The following is a 22,385-nucleotide window of genomic DNA, read 5'->3' on the forward strand; positions in this document are numbered from 1 at the left end:
ACTAGTCTCCCACTGCCTCTCCACCACACCACACTCAGAAAAGAGGATCTCCTGCACTTCGCTGGGAAAGAATTGGATAAAGCAACAGAGAGACATCATTTGAGGTAACACTGCAGTGAAGGTACTTCCCTCACACTAGCTGTTCTTGTGTCCAGAGACAGCAGTGGGTGCTCAGTTCCTAAGCTGAGTCGGTTACAAAATTTTGACCTATCAGTGGGGCACAGATCATAGTAATGAATAGCTCTGTGGTTCTTTACAGTAATGAGATGATTATGATGCCGTAACTCTAATCCTTTGATGCAAATTATGCTCAGTGCTGCATTTCACCGAGGTACAATGACATGGGTGAGAGAAAAAAAAACATGGGGAGCACATTGGTGTCAAATTCCTAAGGGCATCATTTTTTAAAATGGTTTCTTGGATGAAAATGGTGAAGATCTATATAAAATGTTTAATGGACAGTATGCTTTAATTAGAGTCTAATGCAACCATGAGGTATATAGGGAAAGCGTTGTGCAGAGCTGTATCCATTCCGCATCACATGACCCTGAGCACATCCAAAACTGAGCAGTACTACTGAAAGGCTTAGTACCCCCATGCCTATGCAGCAAAATTTGAGGCCAGCACTTGTCGTGGTTTAAGCCCAGCCGGACTAATCACCACACAGCTGCTCACTCACTCCCCTTCCTCAGCTGGACAGGAGAGAGAAAATATGAAGAAAAGGCTCGTAGGTCGAGATAAGGACATAGGGAGATCACTCACCAATTACCATCATGGGCAAAATAGACTTGACTTGGGGAAATTAGTTTAATTTATTACTAATCAAAATCAGAGTAGTATAATGAGAAGTAAAACCAAATCTTAAAAAAAACCCAACACCTTCCCCCCACCCCTCCCTTCTTCCCGGGCTCAACTTCACTCCTGAACCTCTTCCCCCCCCGAGCGGCGCAGGGGGACGGGGAATGGGGGTTGCGGTCAGTTCATCACACGTTTCTGCCGCTCCTTCCTCCTCACGCTCTTCCCCTGCTCCAGCGTGGGGTCCCTCCCACAGGAGACAGTTCTCCACGAACTTCTCCAACGTGGGTTCTTCCCACGGGCTGCAGTTCTTCACGAACTGCTCCAGCATGGGTGCATTCCACGGGGTTCAGTCCTTCAGGAACAGACTGCTCCAGCGTGGGTCCCCCTCGGGATCGCAAGTCCTGCCAGCAAACCTGCTCCAGCGTGGGCTCCTCTCTCCACGGCTCCACAGGTTCTGCCAGGAGCCTGCTCCAGCGTGGGCTTCCCACAGGATCACAGCCTCCTTCAGGCATCCACCTGCTCCAGCGTGGGGTCCTCCACGGGCTGCAGGTGGATATCTGCTCCACCGTGGACCTCCATGGGCTGCAGGGGGACAACCTGCCTCACCATGGTCTTCACCAGGGGCTGCAGGGGAATCTCTGCTCCGGCGCCTGGAGCCTCTCCTCCCCCTCCTTCTTCACTGACCTTGGTGTCTGCAGAGTTGTTTCTCTCACATATTCTCACTCCTCTCTTCTCCGGCTGCCGCTTCCCGGTTTTTTTCCCCCTTCTTAAATATGTTATCACAGAGGCGCTACCACTGTTGCTGATTAGCTCAGCCTTAGCCAGTGGCAGATCCGTCTTGGAGTCGGCTGGCATTGGCTCTGTTGGACATAGGAGAAGCTTCTAGCAGCTTCTCGCAGAAGCCACCCCTGTAGCCCCCCCCTACTACCAAAGCGCTGCCACGCAAACCCAATACAGCACTGTACTTGGCTAGAAGAAAGAGATCGCTTCATCACTGACATGTAGTCTGCACAAGCAGGCACGAAGAACCATTTAAAAGAGCTTTCCTTTATCAAAATGCAGACCTGATGGGACGTACAGCTAGGCAAAGTTGCATAAAGTATGGTCTCTAAAAGTACAGAGGAAAAACGCAACCATCACCCAGTATTCATACAAGACATAAACGGTGATTACGATACTCTTTACTTATAAGATACTCTCAGTATCTTTCACTGCATTTACTTTTTGATCGATGTTTCTTAGTTGGGGAAGTGAATACAAGAGTGTAGCCAAAAAATACTGTGTGCAATTAATTTAATAGCATTGTAGAACAGCAAATCCACTCCTTTAGAACATGATTAATCAGTAAGTTTCTTGAACCAAGGAGAAATCTATGGGCTCCCATAAAACAAAATCTTCCACAGTAGCAAGTTTAAAAGTAGAACACATTACATCTTTAAGATTGTTATCATTAAAGGTCTGTTTCAGTAAACAAAAAAAAGATTAGAAGCTAGTATTATTGTCATAAAATAAAAAGTATTTCTTTAAAACGATTATAGCAAACATTCCCTGAGAATTAAGAATCAGCAACAACTATTGCCAGACTGTTTTTTCTGTTACAGTGCAGAAATGTTACAGCACATTCTCTCCATTCAAAGATCATGCAGGAAGATTAAAGGCCACAGTTTTTATTTACTATGTGCATCTTCTGGATGTGCTCAATTTTTCAAGAGAATTAAATCTGGACCCAGCAACCCTCAGCACTGAAGTTAACCAGGACATGAGGGGAGAGAAGGCAGTTACGAGAAGGTTTAATCCACGTGTCAAGTGTGCATGTTCAGAATTCCTTTTTTTTTTCCCCCCTCTATGCTAGGTTTTCTAAATTTGTCCTTCCAACCAATAGGCTATGGCAGCATTCTGGAATATTCTCCCTCCTTCCCTGCCCCCAGAAACACACATATAAAATACATACCCACGACCAAAATGTTCCACTCACTCAGGCAAGTAACTTGTAGTCTAAGCAGAAAAGGGAGATAAAGCAGAAGAGTGGAGTAACTATTGAGGTTGAAATAATCAGTTTTAATGCCTAAAATTAGATTTTATGGCCCATGGTATTGCTGAAAGCTGTACGCAGCACAGCTTTATTGTTGCATTATTCCTCAGCACACAGAATTAAAGTGCAGTAAACATTTGGAATTTGGTGCAACACAGTGTCAGAAAAAAAGAAAAGCTACTTTTTGTTATTAATTCAGCTCGAGAAGATGGCATTCTGGGGTCAGTTTGCACTGACCCAGAAAAATGTAAGATCCTATCGGAATCCAATTCTCATGTTGTAGAAGAGGGTTTCTTTCCGTCTTGCCCTAACACCAAATCAATATATGTGTATCTCCCTGTGGCTACCTGCTAGTTCCCTGGCTCTTTCTCCAAGATAGCACAATCATTCTTTCCTTGCAACTTGCAGGCCTTACCTCTGCTGAATTCTTCCTCTCATTTCTTCAAAGCATCCAGCAGATCTGGCAGTGTCTGCTATTGCTTAATATGAGTGGCACAACCCAGAAGTGTGCAGCATTCATTAACAGGAGACTATGAAAACCTGACCAAAGATCTGCAAAGACCCAATCTGCAAAGGGTCTTTTGATGGTAAAGACTGTTGAAATGGGGTAACAGCAGAAGGGAAACAGCTTTAAGAAGGTTAAAAAAAAAAGGCTAGCAGGAAACCAGAAGAGAAGCCTAACATATACCAATGAGAACTGCAGGAGTATCAGAGTTGGATCCTGAAAGGAGACTGGAGAAGGATAAAAACTGAACATCTCTAATTGCCCCAGAAAAACTCAGATGAAAATACCAATATGTGGGCTGAGAAGTCAAAGTGGGCATGCAAAGTACTCAACATACCTGTAAGATGTTGGGCATATTTTTGTAAATGTAATAGCTTGGCCAGACTGGATCTGCCATGCTTATGTCATGCAGTTAATCTGCATATATGTAGGTTCCACTGATCTGGACATCAGCTCTCACGTTGGCCAGGCTGTCAGAGGTCCAGAAACACTGAATATATGGCCACATTCCTCTTCTATCTCTTGGAAGAACTTTCTAAGTGAAAACAGAAGACAAGTCTAATAGAAGAGATGGTTGTCCTATCTCTAAATCTCAAAGACTGTGATCCATTACTGTTGTATATATTTAATTTTTTCCAAAGTGTTTCTCATCACAGTATCTTTCTGCATGACTTCATCAACTGTTTTACTCAAGGAGATCTAACGGGAAAAAAATGTATGAAAATAATCTCTACCATCTTTGTGAAGCGGCAATCAAAAAGGTCAAACAAATCAGCTGGCTATAAACTATGACATTTACTGTCTATCAAGAGTATTTGTCATATTGCACAAGAAAATAATGCAACGTGAGTCACAGCAAAACATAAATATAAATGCATCCGAGTGATACAAACCTCAGCTGACATTACAGTACTTTACAGTGAAAAGCCACGTTTTTTTTTTTTTATTTTTCTACAGTGACTTTTTTCAAAATACACTGCCAGTTACTTTATAAGGATCAAGAAGATTCAGGCCTCTGCTCTCATCATTAGCCAGACAGTTCACAGAATTGTGTTGATGATTCTACTCTAAAGATGCCAGCTTGTATCAGCTATGTCCACTCTTCAGCCATGCAGTAGCTGTTCAACGTTTTGCTGGCTCAAGTACTACCTGTACAGTAAACCAAGCCCTAAAATCTCCACATGCTTAAGTGCACAACACTCCGTTCAAGGAGAGTTTTACTTAAAAAGAGACACTAAAATTAGTGACACAGTTGACATTTTAGCACAAGTCTGGTTGTGGGGGAAGAGAGAAAGTTTCCTGGTGTGTCAGGTCTTCTTCACTTTTTCTCTAGGCAGGAACTGCCAGACATGACGGAGTATAGATCTTAACTAGTTCGTCCCAAGCACAGTCCACCACCTACAAAGCAAACAAAATCTATTTAGATCCTTCGTAAGTGTCATTTTTACGAAAAACAGAAGGAACTTAGAAGAAATTCATGCATATTGTGGAGTTAATGCTGGTTGACACTCTGATTTACAATGCTTCAAAATTATATAATAATGCAGTTGGTTTTCGTTTTTAAAACTTTGCCTTAACTTTACTGAGATGCATGAAAATTAATAATCTCCTATTTTTCATACTCCCCATGAGGAAAGCAGGGAAACCTTTGGGTTTCAACTGATTGTTCCAAATACGCTAAAGAATGTAACTGAGAATGAAACGAAGGAAGGACACACAGAAGTCCAGACCTTGTGGTGTTTCTTCTCTTTACAGGGCCTCAGGACCCTTTTACCATGGTATCTAAACACTTCATGATCAAATCTGAACAACTTTCTTATACTTGCAGGTATGGTAAATTGTTGTAGACATTTTCCTAATGGAGAGCTGAGGAATGGAAAAACAAAGAAGTTGTTGACCAAAATGACGCAGGGAAAAAAAAAAAAGGAGAGCTAAAGAGAAAAAGCTGATTAGCCCCACAAATATATGCCAGTAAATCTGGCTGAATCCATTTTGCATTATCTTTACAATGTCCTTTCCAATTGGGATCATAAAGGATACAGTATTGGATCCTCTGCACAACAAGCTTCCTTCTGCTGCAGACTGCAATTCCTGTTCCATTCTAGAGCCAGAATGAACAGCTGCACACTAAAAATTTGGAAATCCAACTTCAATATTTGATTTCAGACTATAATTAGCCCATTTTGTGTTTACTATACTGCACTATTACTCATTTTTATTGCTTCCTTAGCTGGTTCTACTTAGTTATTTGAAGTGCTTTCCATATAAATCTAAATGGATCAAAAAATCTCTTGACAACATGTCTGTCTATTCACACCACATAATAGGGCTTTGTGTAATATAATGCTCTGCTGCATTGCAGTCCCCCAAATCATACCGAAAAGAAAATTTGAGTTCTCCACTAAATGCTATGTAGAAACTGGCAATCACCTAAAACACAGGTTTTTTTAATATTCTCCAAAGCTCTGGATCAATATCTGTATTTCTATAGGCGACACTTTCTACTTTCATAAACAGGAAACAGAGATAACATTTGGAAAAAATCCCATGGGAATTCCCACCTGTTATCAATGTAATTTAGCATCCTTGAAGTAGCCTCTGAACAAATATAGTTACAGAACCATTTAATCTAGCAACACTAAAAATAAACAGGGGATATTAAAAGGGAGTTTGAAAAGGATCACTTGTGTTAATTTGCCCAACTCATTGACTTAATGATAGCACATTAAAGATGAAAACATGACCAACAAACAAAGGAAAATAAAAGCTAAAGCAAATAACAGTGTATCAAGTTCTCCTGTGCAGCAGAAAGTCTATAATGGCATACAGATATCAGAAACCTTGATAAAAATACACATGCAGAGAACAGCAAACAGATACATATGGGAAACTGGGACACTACAGCATGGAACAGCATTACAAAATGCAATAGCATTTCCATTTCTCCATAATACTTCTCCAAATAATGTAAGAGAAAGAGGACAACTGTAAGCTAACAGCACGGCAGCCAGCATTAACTGACGGACAGCTGCTCCATGCCCCTTTGCACGTATCTCATAGATTATCACTGCCTCAAATACAAATACAAATGACTAAAATGAACCCTGGGATAAAGAAAAGGGCCTGTTCATGCAACTACTTCATCAGTTTACAAAATGTCTTCTCCTTTCATTTTGCTTTTTTTCTTATGACCTGTCTTATATAATGGTCTTATGACCCTTGTATGCCTTTCCCCAGAAGAGGGGAACATAGGCTATTGCATATAAGTGCTTTAAAAGCATTTAGAAATGTCAGTTCTCATGTGACATATGAACATTTTTAATACATACTTTAAAGCACTTTAGCCAATTTTAAAAAATAAACTAAATGCTACTTAATTTAAATATTAAAATAGCAGCAGAAATTCCATTGGGATGAGGGCTGATCTAGCACACCACAGTAAATAAATATGGCATCAAAAAATCTGCAAGTTTCTAGACTTTCTATTTTGATCAATGAGATGATCTTACTAACAGGTGGAGAAAATCCTCCTGTGGTAGAATGAAGGACAAAGGAAAAATGAAAATGGACTCACACATTATTTGCATATCTGATAAAAGTCTTTGCCATTAGGAACACAAAGGCATGGAGGTTTGTCTTTCTGTGAAAATTTCCACTGTCCTGGGGACAAATTTTACTCTGAGATTGAAACCAATCTCACTGATTCCAGTATTTAGAGGGTGCACTATTTAGATATTATTTTAAGCTGACATGCAAACAGAGTAGAAGACAGTTTACTTCAGTTGCAAAGAACTGCACAAATTGTAATATCCTTATACTATTGAATATTTTGGACACCTGTATGCCATGCAATTTTCATTATCATTTATGAATACTAAATTGCTCTTGTAACTATAGAATAAAATTCTACTATAGCAACTTTTAACTATCAGAAATTGCAGGGAAAAGGAGAATAACTGGAGCTTAATTGTAAAACAAGAATATTCTACCTTACACTGACTGGTAAATTACTTCAAGAAATAATGCAAATAGAAAAAGCATTCTAAACCTGGTCATTTTAATTATAACTAAAGCTATATGGGACAAAGGCAGTTTAACAAAGTTACATTTACTACTTGTCTCTAATGCTTTTATTTCAGTAGCAAATTTGCAGTACTAGTATATATGCTAGGGGTACTGTACTGTTATTACTGCAAAATAAACATCATGCCAAGTTATCTGCCAGTAGAGGTTTAAGCAAGTCTATTTGAAGCACATAAAATGGGGATCACTGTATTTCCTTTCAAGTAAAGCCAAAAAGCAAGCAAACAAACAAAAAACTGCAGTCATCACAGAAGCCGATTGCTTGACTAGAAAATCATAGTTTAGCTCAAATGAAACAGCTATCCTGTATTTTATTGAAGTGTTTATCCTTGTCCCAGAGTATAACAATGTTTCCCACCAACTGATTTAATATTGACATCCATGCATTTATCAAAGCCATTTCCATTGACTCAGTAACTGATCTACTCCTCTGACAGGCCCTCTTGTTTCCTATTCATCACAATCGTCTTGCTTTGCAATAGACTTAGACCTTTTCCAGCACCTGAGGGCAATCCATTCAGTCTAGTGCAATTACCTGGATGATATTCTACCTCTTTACTGTTCAGAAGAAGCAAGAAAACAAGAGAAATCTACCATTAGTAGCTAACTTCTTTCAATATCTGAAGGCATAATAAACCCCCAAGCCATAACCAAGATTAAATACATTCAAAAGAACAACTAAAAACTTTGAGTTCAGTAACCCCTTTATGAACGGGTTTAATCAGAAGAAAGTACAGCCCTCTCTAGCTTAGTATCTCCAGAAGTATGGTGGTGCCACTCAGCCTCCAGAGTGCTCCTAATAAATCATAGGATAATACGCAAATGTGTCTGAGAGTGACCTATTTCTCTTCTCAGCTTTTCTTCATCCCATCCCATTTTCAAATAAAACTAATAAGACCTGTCTTTTTTTCTGTAGAAGAGACAGTGGAAGAAGTATTCAGTTCTTTACTTCCATTAATGTTGTGTTTCCCTTCCTCTTCTAGTTTCTTATCTTCCATGTCTTTTCATATGTAATTCAATGGTCTATTTATATCGTTATTATGTATTTTTGAGGAGTCTTGAGCATCCTCTGTAAGCGTGTGGGATGAAGATTAAGTGGAGATAAAGCAAGCTATTAGGTTTGCTACTCATGAAATTACTTTCACAGGTGATCATTAAAACTGGTTGGTTAAGTGCATAATGGATCATGTATGAGTTTAAATGCATTCAGTACCTATTTTGTATTAGAAAATCCAAACCACTACCACGGCCTTTTGTTTGGTCAACAGTAGCTGGGGTGAACTGCCCGCGATACCTACCTTTACATGAGAGTGAAAGTGATGGGAGTTTGTAGATTAAAACTTTTTATTTTCAATGTGCAATAACACCAATAATTTTTTAATTTACTTTTGAAAAAACAAACATTGATGTAATTATTTCCAGTAAGGCAAAATAAAACAGACCCTGGACCGGAAGTTCTTATAAAGATCTAGGTTCAAACTACAATTATCAGAAACAGATGTTCCAAATACTGCTTAAGAAATCTATTTCTTACTTAAGGAGAGAAAATATAGAAGACTTAAAGGACATTATTTTTCAGATTGCAAAGGTATGTCACAAAGAACAGATTTAAAAAACAGGGAGCTGTCTCAACATTTGTTTCATTGCTCGGACATGGGCCACAGGAAGATGACTTGGTAGCTGTGCTACACATTTCTGAACGCAAGTCTTCTGAGAGTGCATTTCATCAGTAAGATGTAAAGGAAATTGAGATGCGAGCGGCAGATCAGAGAGAAATCCTTGGAATCGCCACAGAATATGTGGCAATTCCTCTGTACTCTACAGATAAGGGGAAAAACATCTCCCCAGTCTTTCAAGAACTGTTTTTAATTGGTAAAGTCAATCATAAGTTCTGTAGAAGATACGCTGGAACTGCAAAATGCCTTTCTGTGCTGATGCTAACCTTGGTGACCCCAAATGCAGTTGATTTACATGCAGTGAAACTGTGTTTTCTAATGACCCTACCCAATCTTCAAACTCATCCTTCAGCTCAGAGTTAAGCTAAGTTCCATCCTTTTGGGATATAATCACAAACAATGTTTCTGGTAACAGCTGCAAAATCCTGTTGTCATCCATTGAGTTTCACTAGTGCAATTCACTGGGACTTCTCCAACAGATTTATTGATCATGAAGAAAAGAAACAAAATCCACTACATCATTGGCTAAAAGATAAGGCTCACAGAAGTAGCAAGTATTTGTAAGCCACTGAATCAAATACAACGCAAAAGCAACACATTTATTGAGTAAGAACCTGCTGCCTCCCACCTCTTCCCAGTACTTCAGAATCAAAACTAAAGTGCATTTTCCTCTTTGTACACTTACAAATGGGAGAGAAAAATATAACAAAGGACTCACGGGTCAAGATAAGGACAGGGAGATCACTCACTATTACTGTCACGGGCAAAACAGACTCGACTTGGGGAAATTAGTTTAATTTATTGCCAATCAAATCAGAGTAGGATAATGAGAAATAAAACCAAATCTTAAAAACACCTTCCCCCCACCCCTCCCTTCTTCCCAGGCTCAACTTAACTCCCAATTTTTCTCTACCTCCTCCCCCCCGAGGGACACAGGGGGACGGTGAATGGGGGTTGCGGTCAGTTCATCACACGTTGTTTCTGCTGCTCCTTCCTCCTCACGCTCTTCCCCGGCTCCAGTGTGGGGTCCCTCCCATGGGAGACAGTTCTCCACAGACTTCTCCAATGTGGGTCCTTCCCACAGGCTGCAGTTCTTCACAAACTGCTCCAGTGTGGGTCCTTTCCACGGGGTGCAGTCCTTCAGGAACAGACTGCTCCAGTGTGGGCCCCCCACGGGGTCACAGCCTCCTTCAGGCATCCACCTGCTCCAGTGTGGGGTCCTCCACGGGCTGCAGGTGGATATCTGCTCCACCGTGGACCTCCATGGGCTGCAGGAGGACAGCCTGCCTCACCATGGTCTTCACCAGGGGCTGCAGGGGAATCTCTGCTCCGGCGCCTGGAGCACCTCCTCCCCCTCCTTCTTCACTGACCTTGGTGTCTGCAGAGTTGTTTCTCTCACATATTCGCACTCCTCTCTTCCCCAGCTGCCATTTCCCAGTTTTTCCCCCTCTTCTTAAATATGTTATCACAGAGGCGTTACCACTGTTGCTGATTAGCTCAGCCTTGGCCAGTGGCAGGTCCATCTTGGAGCTGGCTGGCATTGGCTCTGTTGGACATAGGAGAAGCTTCTAGCAGCTTCTCACAGAAGCCACCCCTGTAGCCCCCCTGCTACCAAAACCTTGCCATGCAAACCCAATACACAGCTTTTACAGACTTGTCGTGCCAGACAGCAAGTTTTCAAAACACCTTAGGATGAGGCTTCAGCTGATAATGGCAAAGAGTGACCACTACTCATGAATGGCTAACTCTGACTTACGCAGTGAAAGTTCAACAGTTTGGGAAATACATAAAATAAGCACCAGTAAGAAATGCCACCTCCTTTTCACCCCTCCAACTCTGTGAAGGAGTTCAAATTGTTTTACCATTTGCAGCTGGTTAAATTTGATCTTTCCATGCAAAAATCCACTCTGAAATTAAGTAAAAGAACAGATGCTGTACGATCTTTTTATCTCAAAGGATCACTAACTGCATAACTTTAGTAGCATCCTGGAGAAGGACCATAAGGAGAGATTAAAATGAAGTACAGATAGTGATATAATTATAGCAGTGTGATAGCCACAACAGCTGGGTGGAAGCTATCAGTTCCTTGGCAATTAACTGTAAAAGATAAGAGCAAGCGATCAAACGAAAAAAGCAGAGACAGTCTCTATTTTTCTGTATATTTCCACAAAATGTAACTCCACTTTTGTATGAAACAGTCAACATTTCTGGCCCTGTTGAGGGTGCACAATTAATTTAAATGAACAGCAAAATACATAGCAAAACAGCCTCACTGAAGACATCTTCTGCATTTATATTTGGCTATACCTGTTAAGCCAACTTCAGCAGCTCCTCTCCTGCCTGTTTAGCTATGCCAGCACAGCAAGCAGATGCAGCACATTGCAGAAGCTGCACATAGAAGACAGGCAGCAGAACAAACCTCTACACCGAAACTTGACAGATCATCAAAAATCTCTCCATAAAGCTGGAAGAATTTCGAACTAGATTTCAGTTACCTTCAGGGAATGCAGCTCAACTCTATACAGTTTGGCTACAACCTCCCTCCAACTAGTAAGAAATTACAGCTTTTAAAATTTTAGTGATACTGATGCCATAAGAAAAGTCATGATACCATCAGTACAGCAACATTTCATGGGATCAGCAGACTGATGCTACAAAGCAAGCACCTCTGCTCAGTGGTAACTGCCTCTGGCCAGGTGGAAAGAAGGAGCAGGCTGTGGTGTGACCCAACATGCTGGTGATACCTGCAGCTTTAGGGAGAAGAAATTGGAGGTTCAGGGAAGCTGGATCACAAGGACAGTGTAACACAGAGCACAAGACTACTTTCATGGGTACTGCACTGGTATTATCACTGTTTCCGTATTATTTGGTATCATGTGTGTATATTGCCATTATCACCCCTCACCGTCTCCAAATGCAATACAGAAGAATTGTGGCCAGGCCCTTTCTTGCATCAATACGTCCCAGAGCTCCAGGTGCTTTGAAGAAATAAGAGAAACCAGTTGTATGTGATCTACTCCGGGGGAATATTTACACAAGGGGGTGCAGCCACACAGAGCGCTAGAGAAAACAAGTTTGCCTCCCAAACTATGTTCGCACAAACAGCTATTTAGACAGCTAGCTGCCATTTATAGTGTAATTACCATCCAAACACACACAACCACAGTAAAAGAAAATTGTAAGTGATTGCTATATTTGTGTTGAACGTGAGTTATTCTAAAACCTAGCGTTTAACATGCATTCAGATAACAGATGATTTTGGACGAGAGAGCTGGCATTTGGTTTATCCTCATTTGGTACAGAACAATTTTAATTTCCAAAGGGAACAACTCAGGATTGTACATCGTTGAAGTCCTGTTCTGACTTGGCATGTCACAGATGTCTAATGTTCTCCTTCACGTATCAAGTGTTCTAAGCCACCACACTACTTCCCACCTCTTCCGTTGAAAATCATGCATCCTTGCAATTTAGGAATGTCATTTTTCATAGCGTAAAAGTACAGAGAAATGGAAAGATTCCTCTCTTGTTCCTATTAGATACTTAATCCTGTTCTCAGCAGCAAGACAGAAAGCCTGGCTCAACGGAAAGCATTAATTTACACTGTCCACTGGCTGCTTTACAGAGTTCAGAACAGACGTGAGGCGTAGGCTGAAAAAGGTTTTCAGACAAAATTCAGAGCTTCAGTTTTTCTTACACTTGTGTTAAGCAAAACACAGCTTTGGAACTACAACAGAAAGGGTTGGGTATTTTTTGTCCACAATTTAAAGAAATTCATGGTATATATGTATTTTCTATTCTTTATATACTTATTGAAATAATTTCAGAATCAAGACAAGAAGAAGTGAATGTTCACAGTATCTGTACTTTTTATCTGTGTCATTGATGGATTGCCTAAAAGACATTTAAAATTAATTCATGACTGCCATATCGCATTCAACCTACAACAGAAGAAAAAGGCTGCTTTTAAATAAAGCTGCACAAATAATACCGAAAGGAGTTACGTTCATGCTTACATGCTGTAGGTAAGCACAACAAAATCCCAGTAAGAGCTAGGCTTAAAGGAGTATTATATTTTAATTCATCAGAACATTCACAGATCACATACAGGGAAAGTAAGTATTAGGAGAGAAATAAGAAATCCAATGAGCTACAGAGTACAATTCCAATATGTGCTCTAGCATTATCAGCCCCTAGCGAGGAACAGTATATAGCTGATTACAATTTTCATATTCTCTACATACATCCTATGCCTATCTAGTGTATATAGAAAGGAGCAAGCTTTAACTGTTTTTCTTATCCCCAAACTTTGGGAAGAACTGTCATGTCTGGTTTAAAAAGCTGCATACTCTTCATACTGCTGACAAGGTAAATGGATTTGTTCAGTTCTTAATACTGTACACCACTACAAATTTAAAAGGTTTTTGGTCCTTAGGGTCTTGTCACTGTTCTTGTGTGTGCCAAAGCTACATTTGCTGAAAGCTGGAGTTGGGAGTATTTTCTCCTAGACAGCCTGTCTTGCAAGGTCTCACATCAGCACTTGCAGTTTAACAAAGAAATACTCTGAATATTATGTGGATCATTTCTGTTAATGCTTTGCACTGTAAAATGCATTTTTTTTTCTATGCACCTGAAAGTTTGTTAGTTGTCTGAAATTGCTAAGAACCTGACACCAACATTATGGTGGGAAAAAACCCCAAACCAAACAACAGTTGATTTTATTAAAATGCAAAGCTTTCCACAAATGCTTACTTTACATAGAGGCAGATACCCCAAAAGAGATATCAGAATCTTAATTAAGCACAAAGGAGTTTGCTATTTCATCTAGCTAACACTTACCTTCACAACTTGGGACCCATTCCTTTTGACCAGATATCTCTCCCACATGTTGCCTCCCCTTAGCAGGATACTGTACAAGAACCAGCTTGCCTGCATGTACCTACTCTCTGCCTGTGGACTCTGTTCAAAGCTCGATCAGTTCCACAGGAATGGCTTGTAATTCCTAGGTCAGATACTTAATCACAGTATCTACTTTGAACACTTTTTCAAAAGTACAGACTGTTTTTTCCTTGGCATGTAAAAGATACTTCAAAAATGCTGGAGTTCATCAGGCAGAGCCAGAGAAAATATCATCTGGCTAGACAACAAAAATATCATTAAGAACGAAAGCAAAGGTTAATGACCAGAATGGTACTTAATTTGACTATAAATGAATAGCTTGTCCATTATGAATAAAATACCCTGCATGCATGGAAGAGAGAAGCAGTTCAAATCTCAAGTCGTAACTTCTCATAAAGCACACAGTGAAAATCACAAATCATATAAATGCATGAAGAACAACAATGAATGGGGCTCATTATCAGGTCCTGATAGAGAGCAGACATGAAGGCAACCTACATATTGGGAACAGCAGCATAAAATTTAAGCAAATAATCTTCGTTGGATTGATGTAGAAGCCAGGGAAAGGCTGCAAGTGCTCATACTGGAAGCAACTATTCAGTAAGTGTTCATTCTTTATCTTGCAGTTACAGTTTAATTCTATCACAGGTTTTTAAACTTCTTTTTAAAAACAGAATGTTTACATTTTGCACTGCTGTGATATCCAACCCTCACAATACATCAAATCAACTCAATAGAAAAAAACAGAGAAATATTAAAGCTGTTGCAGATGCCAAACTTCCGTCTGGAAGGCACATTGGAATGCAATGTATATGGATATGTACCCCACATTTACAGACTTTGTGCATTATGCCCAACATTGGACTTGTAGAATTTCTGTGTGGAAAAAAAATACCAGGATGCACGAATGCCCTAATGTAGATGGGTATGCACACCATCATTTTCCTTTTTCCAACATACAAGTACATGTGCAGCTGTTCGCTTTCAATTCATTATCTATCATCAATGAGCATTTACTTGGCCTTGTTCCAAGAAGGCTATTCCATACATTGCAGTTACAAAAGAAAGAATATCCACATAGCAGCAGCTCCAACTCTGACAGATAAATCACACAAAAAGAAGTCATACCTACCAGACAGTCAGAAATACCATCCACTGAGACCCATTCTGTAACACGCAGGGCTCTTTGCGACAAGCTTACCATCAAGATGTAATCACATCCTCCATACAAAACAAAGAAAAATCTTCTTGCCTCATTCAGATCCATGGCAAAACCCACACCAACTTCATGGAGAGCTGAACTGTGCTCAGAGCATGCAGTGATGTAGCAATGTTAAGGCTCTAATGTACTATGCTATGGTTGCTGCTCCCTCTGGACCCAATTCAGCCAGAATCGTACCTATGCTCACTTGGAATGAAGTTCTAATTCCCAGCAACTGGCTTTTAAGCTATTCTTGCCCTGCCCCAATGAAAAGTAACCTGAAACTTGAGAATTTCTTTTCAGCCTTACAAATTCCCTTATGTGGTTCACAGCATGGCCTCATGAACAGTTACTGCAGCACCTCTGAGGCAACAGAATTAAGGGAACAAGCAACCAGGCAAGAAACTCTTCAAGCTAGCATTTGGTTAGAATAGTTCCACATGCATTAAGCTAAGTATTTTGCCAAACTTACACCTTTCTCCTGTGTCCTTTTATCAGTAGCAGAAATTACGATGGTTTTATTTGCTTTGTCCAATCAGAATTTCAACTCAGATGTTACATTTTTATCTGGGGTAAAATTTTAATTTCACTGGGAATTTGAAAGGAATCTAGATGCAAATGGTATCTGTGGCACATTAAATAGTGCATTAGTTACAGTTAACTCAGTGACAGTAATTTCTGTGTGAAAGCTATAGGCTTTCTCGTTTTAAAGCAAACAATTAACTTTAGTTTTTCTGCCTTTCTTGCCTGAAAAAACAGGTCATACTACAAACAACAATCCTCTGTTTACAAAACAGAAACGATTGTAGCAACAGAAACAGAGGAGAATCTTACCACAACTAGTACATAAATAAGTGCCCCTGATAAAATGGATGCCACTCATTCACATCAATAGCTGAGGGTTTTAGAATTCTAACTACATATTAAGCCTCTTCTAGTACGCCAAATATTATGACAAACCAGGTCTACGTATCATGTGTGACACTACCAATGTTTTAACTTGACATTCTAGGCAGATGAAAGAGAGCTCTATATCTCTGCCTGGCGTTCTAGGCCCTTCCTTCTGAAACAAACCTACCTCATCTTCCTTGAGCTCACCATGGCTTTCAGCTATCTGATTTTGCAATTCTGTCTGTCCTGCCCTCCTCTCCTAGCCAACGCAAGTAACGGCTTTATAAAAAAAAAAAATGGACCTGAAGTGAGGTTTATTTAATAAGTATTTAGCCAGGCTCACTTCCAGAAGCCTTCTGCAATCTGGTGGCTCTTATTCAGGATCTGAGTCCTGCAGTCAAGACCATAGTGACTATAATAGGCAAGTGAAAAGTAAATTCATCCCAGCTCTTACCTGACCACGATTGTGAAGACTTAAATCCAGTCCACATGTAAATTCAGTATGATGCTCGACTGTTTCCAGCAAAGGGTTAGGCTTGGAAAAGTCCCAGAATCTACAGAGAGAGGGAAGTGGAGGCGGGGGAGGGGAGGTGGGAATCAAACAAACCACAATTAAAGTAATTGAAAGGCCATTTCAAAAATATGATGCAAGATATTGACAAATCTGTTGCTGCCAGGGTATTTAAAAAAGCAAACTCATCCACTTAGGAAACATAACAAATGCTATTCCTGCAAAGCCATCTGCTGATTTGCATAAATTAAACCCCACTGGGCAAAAACATCTTTGTCTCCTGTTGCAGAAACTGAGATCAAAGTTGGCACCAAAGAGCAGCTGTTGGGACATTATTAAAACAGAACAAAATGTAGGCTGGAATACTCGTTATATTTCTTGATGGCTGGGGAATTTTATCCCTGAAAGACAACAGCACAATTTATGATTTTTCTCATTTTTTGGTATTGTTCACTATGAGGTCTTTGTTTACTGAAAATTACACCTTCATTTAGAGATATTGGTCATTCCCAGCCTCAAATTTGAGATTGTGTTACTGTAAAGCAGAATTTAATATTATAATTTAATAATAAATTTGTACTACAAAGACCAGTTGCATCACACAGTTAATTCTACTAATTTATAGTTCAAAAAGCAATTTTTCTTTCCAGCCTTGGTTGATATAAATGCTTAGAAAATAGATTTCTGAAGTGTTCCACTTCTCGCAGCTACTGCCCTGTTAGATGCAATGTCCGTCAATGCAGTTAACAGCAAGGATAAGAGAGGTATAAGAGAAGATGGGATGAAAGCATAGGTACAAGAAATCTCAGTCATGAAAAAAGGATTCAGGAATAGAACTTTCAGATAATAACACACTGACAAGACACCATATGATGGCACAAAAGAAAGATTTGTTTTTCTTTCTTGTGTTGTATACACTGCTTAGAAAAGTCCACAGGCTGCAAAGCACAGCACATTTTGTGGCTGGCAGCTGTAATCAAATTTTCTACAGCTCGAATTTTCTCACAGTGGTCAATCATATGCTTTACTACTTCTGTAACAACCGCAGAGATCTCGCTGCCTTGCTCCTATTGGCGAAAGTGATAATACTTAATAAGAACAGTTCATTATCAGACCAGCTACACTGAAAGCACTGTATGTTCAAACCAATTCAGGTAAAACAGCAAACACTGGAGCCAGCAGGGTCAGTTTGTTTAACGTGTAGATGTTATTTCCTTCATAAACGAGCAGAGTGGTATCAGCACAATGGCTATGCCATAGCAACAACCCTCTTAACTTTGTCCTAGTACCTGAGATCTAAGATAAACAACTTATTTTGCAGGAGAGAGGAGCAAAAGACCATCTCAGCATTTTCGCCCTCCCACATTTGTTCATAAGAAGGTAAGGAAACAAATCTTGTTGTTTCTAAGTAGTAGTGGTAGCCTTCCTTACCACATCAGCTCTCTACTAACTCTTGAAAGACAGATGCTCATAACTGAAAACTAAGCTTAAAGGAGACAACTTCAGATCTACATGGACAAAAACTTAGAAAAGACTTTCTGATCAATTCTAAAAATAGTAGGACAACTTGGTGTTTGTCATACAGAGTCTTGTTTGCAAAAAGTCAGAAGCAGTATAGAGTTTAAGAGTACTGCAACTTAGTTCAAGTTCCACAGACTATCTTTTTTTGATACAAAAATAATTACTAGTGAAACTCAAAAAAAATGTACAGTCTCAGAACTGAGAACCATTGAGGACAAGTTAATGATGGCTCTCATAACAACTCTGCAGTCCAAAGTGAAAAACACTATCTATAGCCCAGCTTCCAAAAATGGTGACAACAATATTTTGCTCAGGGTGAACTTCCGTCATGTTCCGAAGACTTAAAGCGCAATGCAGGTTTTCTAAGACAGTGTTTACTCCAGCAGGATAGCTGTACAGCAAAATGAAGATGCATTCACAGCACAAATAGGTGTGCTTGCATTACTTTAATTGTAGGCGTATGCGCAGTTGGCAGCATGAACTTCAACAGTGGGCCAGACAACCACATACACTTTTAGGGTCCATTACAGGTTTGTACAGCCTGTACAATCAGAGGTGTGCCACTTAGACAGAACTGCTGGTTTTACCCATATTCAAACTAGCACTCAAAACTGCAGTCACATCGGCACTGACCATAGACACACTGCAACCTATATGAGTGCATTTTCTTAAACTTTTTTCCACTGCAACTGTTGAAAGTACACCTTTTCCCTCATTTCTTGACAGTTTCTTACATGTTTTACATGTACTTCACATGCAATTCATAAGCTGCACATACATTGCAAGTGGACTGCTTATTCTAAACAAGCCATTATGTGAAGAGAAAAAGCCTGTCATCCTATGGATTTTTTACTTTGTACCACCCATAGCAACATCACAGAGATCTATCTTGCTACATACATCTCCTGTGCTGCCCTACCAAAACACTTTTACCAACCCCCAATACAGTTTCTCCTACCTATCTCCTACCATGTCCTCCTCCCCACTCTACCCTTACCTCCTGCCCCTGCACCTTCACCACTGGCTGGGTAAAAAAGGCAGTATCATTTCAGGTTCCAGTGTCTGTACAAGGTAGTACAACACACGTGTTGTGGCAGCCTGTTGCTGCACACTGAGGAGCTACCAGATCAGCAAGCAGATTAGGCAGGTGGTGAATTCACGCTACATCTTTTGCCTTCCTTAAGGTAATACTTCGGATTTCCCTCTCTATGTTCATGAGTTTCCATTGAATTTCTACAAGCTTAGTAAATTTAGACTACAACTTTCCTGTCAAATCTAATTAAGTTTTCAATAGGTTAAAAAGTTACTTCAGGAAATTATTCAGGGAAAATGCACAGATGGAAGCATAAAGAACACAACCCCTCAAGTCCATTTCCTTCTGGGGAACAACAAAAAAAATTTATGATAAATATTTATGCATGAAAGCTTTACTACTGCTCTTAGGTTTCAAATACAAGATGTCTTCATACATTGTATTTTTAGGTGGGTGTGAATCAGCTATTTGGAGGCTGCTTTCCATAAAAGCCCATTCAACAACTAACGCCACCATGCACATGCAACCACATCAGGCAGAAGTCACAGTAGCATATGGATTTATAAAACCAAGAAGTTTTCAAGAGCAACCCAGAACTCAGTGTTAGTTTACTGTATGTGTATCACACAATTCATTCTCCTGCTCCCATTCTCTAATCCCTGTGCAAAGATAGCTACCTGTAAAAGTTCTTTCTGCAAACTAGAAAAACTTCTGTCTTAGCAGAACTTAGTGTCAAGCTACTTTTGGATACAGGCCAATCAGGGCAATGTAGTTACTTCAGGCATTAACTGGGGACATCTAACTATTTCCACAATAATATCCTTAAGAGATTATTTCATTACAGTTCCAGTAAAGTATCAACATTATGAAGCAGATCAGGTATAGAAGAAAGCCTTTATTCAAAGTATTATCTTCCGTAAGCATCAAAGAAAAGAGGAAGAATTGCTTGAGAGCCAAATCAAATGGAAGAGGATCCAAAAACGTAATTGTGAAATAGGTTTTACTTTTGAGTTTGCTCCAGTAGCATAATTCTTCCCGACGGACTCAACTCACATGCTTTATTTCGAAGTAATTCTTGCTGAAATGCTAACTTCTTAGTTTACTTCCTGTGTAGTGTATGGGAAAACAAAGCACACCACTTACACATTTATGACCCTACTCTAATAGAACTGCATATGCACCACTGTTGTTTCTTATTACACATGTGAGTTGATGTCCTGACAATGAAATTCCATACAAACATTTTTCTATAAAGTAAAATGGCAGATTGCAAGTTATATTTGTTTCAATTCTTCTGCCATGATATACTAGAATAACTTTTAAGAACAACTAGTTACTAGCCTTCGTAATATCCCTTCTGCTTTTGAAGATCTTCAAATTTGCAAAACTTCCAGTAACTTTAATACTTTCCTCCAAACAATGATTTGCGCATAATTCTCATCATCATCATGTGCTTAAAGCCAACTGGAGAACGTATTTGTATCATCATTCGATTGAGGTATCAACCAAAGATCCTAAACCAGAAACAGAGTGCCCTGAAAAACAGGGCATGCTCACAAAATGAAGATATTTCTTGTCACTAAAAAGTTCAATCTGATTTAAGAAATCCAAGTGAAAAACTCCATTTAGGCAAGTACATGACTTCTCTAGTACCTTTAGCTTAGATCAATACAAGGTGCAGCCCAAGATACAGCATCATGTGCTACTCTAATGCTGAAGGATGAAGACATGAGCCTATACAGGCTGGTTGGTGTACAAGAGTAACAACTTCATTGCTGCTGATATACAGTAATTTAAGTGTAATGAGAGTGAAGTTATCCAGCTTACTCTTTGTTCCTTGATTTCTCCCCAAAACACAAATTAACTAAAAGGGCATACAAACCCCTAACTTTGGGACATATATGGTTTCATCAGAGCTTCTAAATATTCCCCATCCTTTAGTACCATAATTCTAGACTGGAGCTTCAGTTCACTTTGACACATGCACCACTCTTCAGCAAGCACTGGTAAAGGTCGGCTGGCTAAAAATGCATAAGTCAGATGCCTGAGAAATACAGAAGTGGTTGTCACTAACATACAGATAATACTGTAGGTATGTGTGGTCTCTCTCAATACTTCTGTTTCCTCATCTGTCCACAAAAAAACCCTAACTTTGCCTTTCAGACAGACCATATACATTTTGCAGAGAAAGATTTAAATGTATTTGTATGACAATCAGAAATAATAGTTTCACAACCAAAAAGTAAAATGGGTTCATTTACAAGAAAAGATGCATTTTCCATAAGAAAAAAATATTCAGATGCTGCCATACTTAAATATTCAAGTATAAATACTTGAAAGTTTTAATTACAAATGTTTAACACTTATACAAATCTGTTTATTAAGAGAAATGAAAAAGAAAAAATACAAATATCCCTTTGCTTATATATACAATGCTATTCATAGCACCAGAAAATTTGTTTTCATAGATGAAAGATACTAATCTATTTATGAGGTTGAATCATTTAATGAATAGCTCCTGTGGCCAACACTTTCCTAGTTTTAAGAGAAATTCCATCTCATAATACTTACTTCAAAGAAAACTAGCATGTGCAGGCAGGAAAATGCCAGTGAATTTAAAAAATACAAGAACCTGGGCATGGGTTTATATGTCAAAATATTTACCATGAAATTGTAATTCTTGTTTTAATCCAAAAGGAAGCGTAAGATAACAGATGTGTTTTACACTGGTGTATGAGTGATTCTAACTCTATAGTTGCAACAAACAGTTAAATTGTAATTGAAAAGTACAATCAGTTTTGAATTTTGTTAGTTTCACCAGATGTAATGCCCAAAGCTCTGACTACTACTAGCAACTCTGCTATCAAGGAGACTTTTTATAATGATGCAGGAGCTATCATCAGCTGAGACATTCAAATTAACAGGTTCTTCTACTGCAGAGTTTTCACTTTCACACTGAAAACCACCAGTAACAAGCATTTTGATCAGCAGGAAGACATTTTCCATTTGGAAAAAAGAAGAAAAAAAGAGACCAAATGAGCAAATACCCACCTTTTCACCTTGAAGGGGAGGAAAAAAAAAAAAAAAGAGAAACAAAAAAGACAAGGATAGTTAACTGAAGTGAAAAAGTTTCTTTCATGAGCAGCATTATTCCAGAAGTTCTCAAGATTTCTTTGTGATCCAAGTTACTGAACTTGTACATAGTGATGGAGAGCTGGAGATAGTGCTTTACCTTGAA

The 22,385-nt window shown here is 39.3% G+C and overlaps 1 protein-coding gene across 1 annotated transcript in view; it reads right to left on the reverse strand.

Annotated features, from left to right (window-relative positions):
• Positions 1-2,074: 2,074 nt before the first annotated feature.
• Positions 2,075-22,385, reverse strand: part of PEX7 (peroxisomal biogenesis factor 7) — a 47,428-nt gene continuing 27,117 nt past the window's right edge. The window contains exons 9-10 of the mRNA XM_059832315.1: positions 16,537-16,636; positions 2,075-4,733 (exon numbers count right to left, since the gene is read on the reverse strand). Of these exons, the coding sequence (XP_059688298.1) occupies positions 4,665-4,733; positions 16,537-16,636 (169 nt within the window). The 3' untranslated portion in view covers positions 2,075-4,664. The remainder of the gene's footprint in view (positions 4,734-16,536; positions 16,637-22,385) is intronic.

The sequence above is a fragment of the Gavia stellata genome, chromosome 2 (assembly GCF_030936135.1).
Source record: "Gavia stellata isolate bGavSte3 chromosome 2, bGavSte3.hap2, whole genome shotgun sequence".
NCBI lineage: Eukaryota > Metazoa > Chordata > Aves > Gaviiformes > Gaviidae > Gavia > Gavia stellata.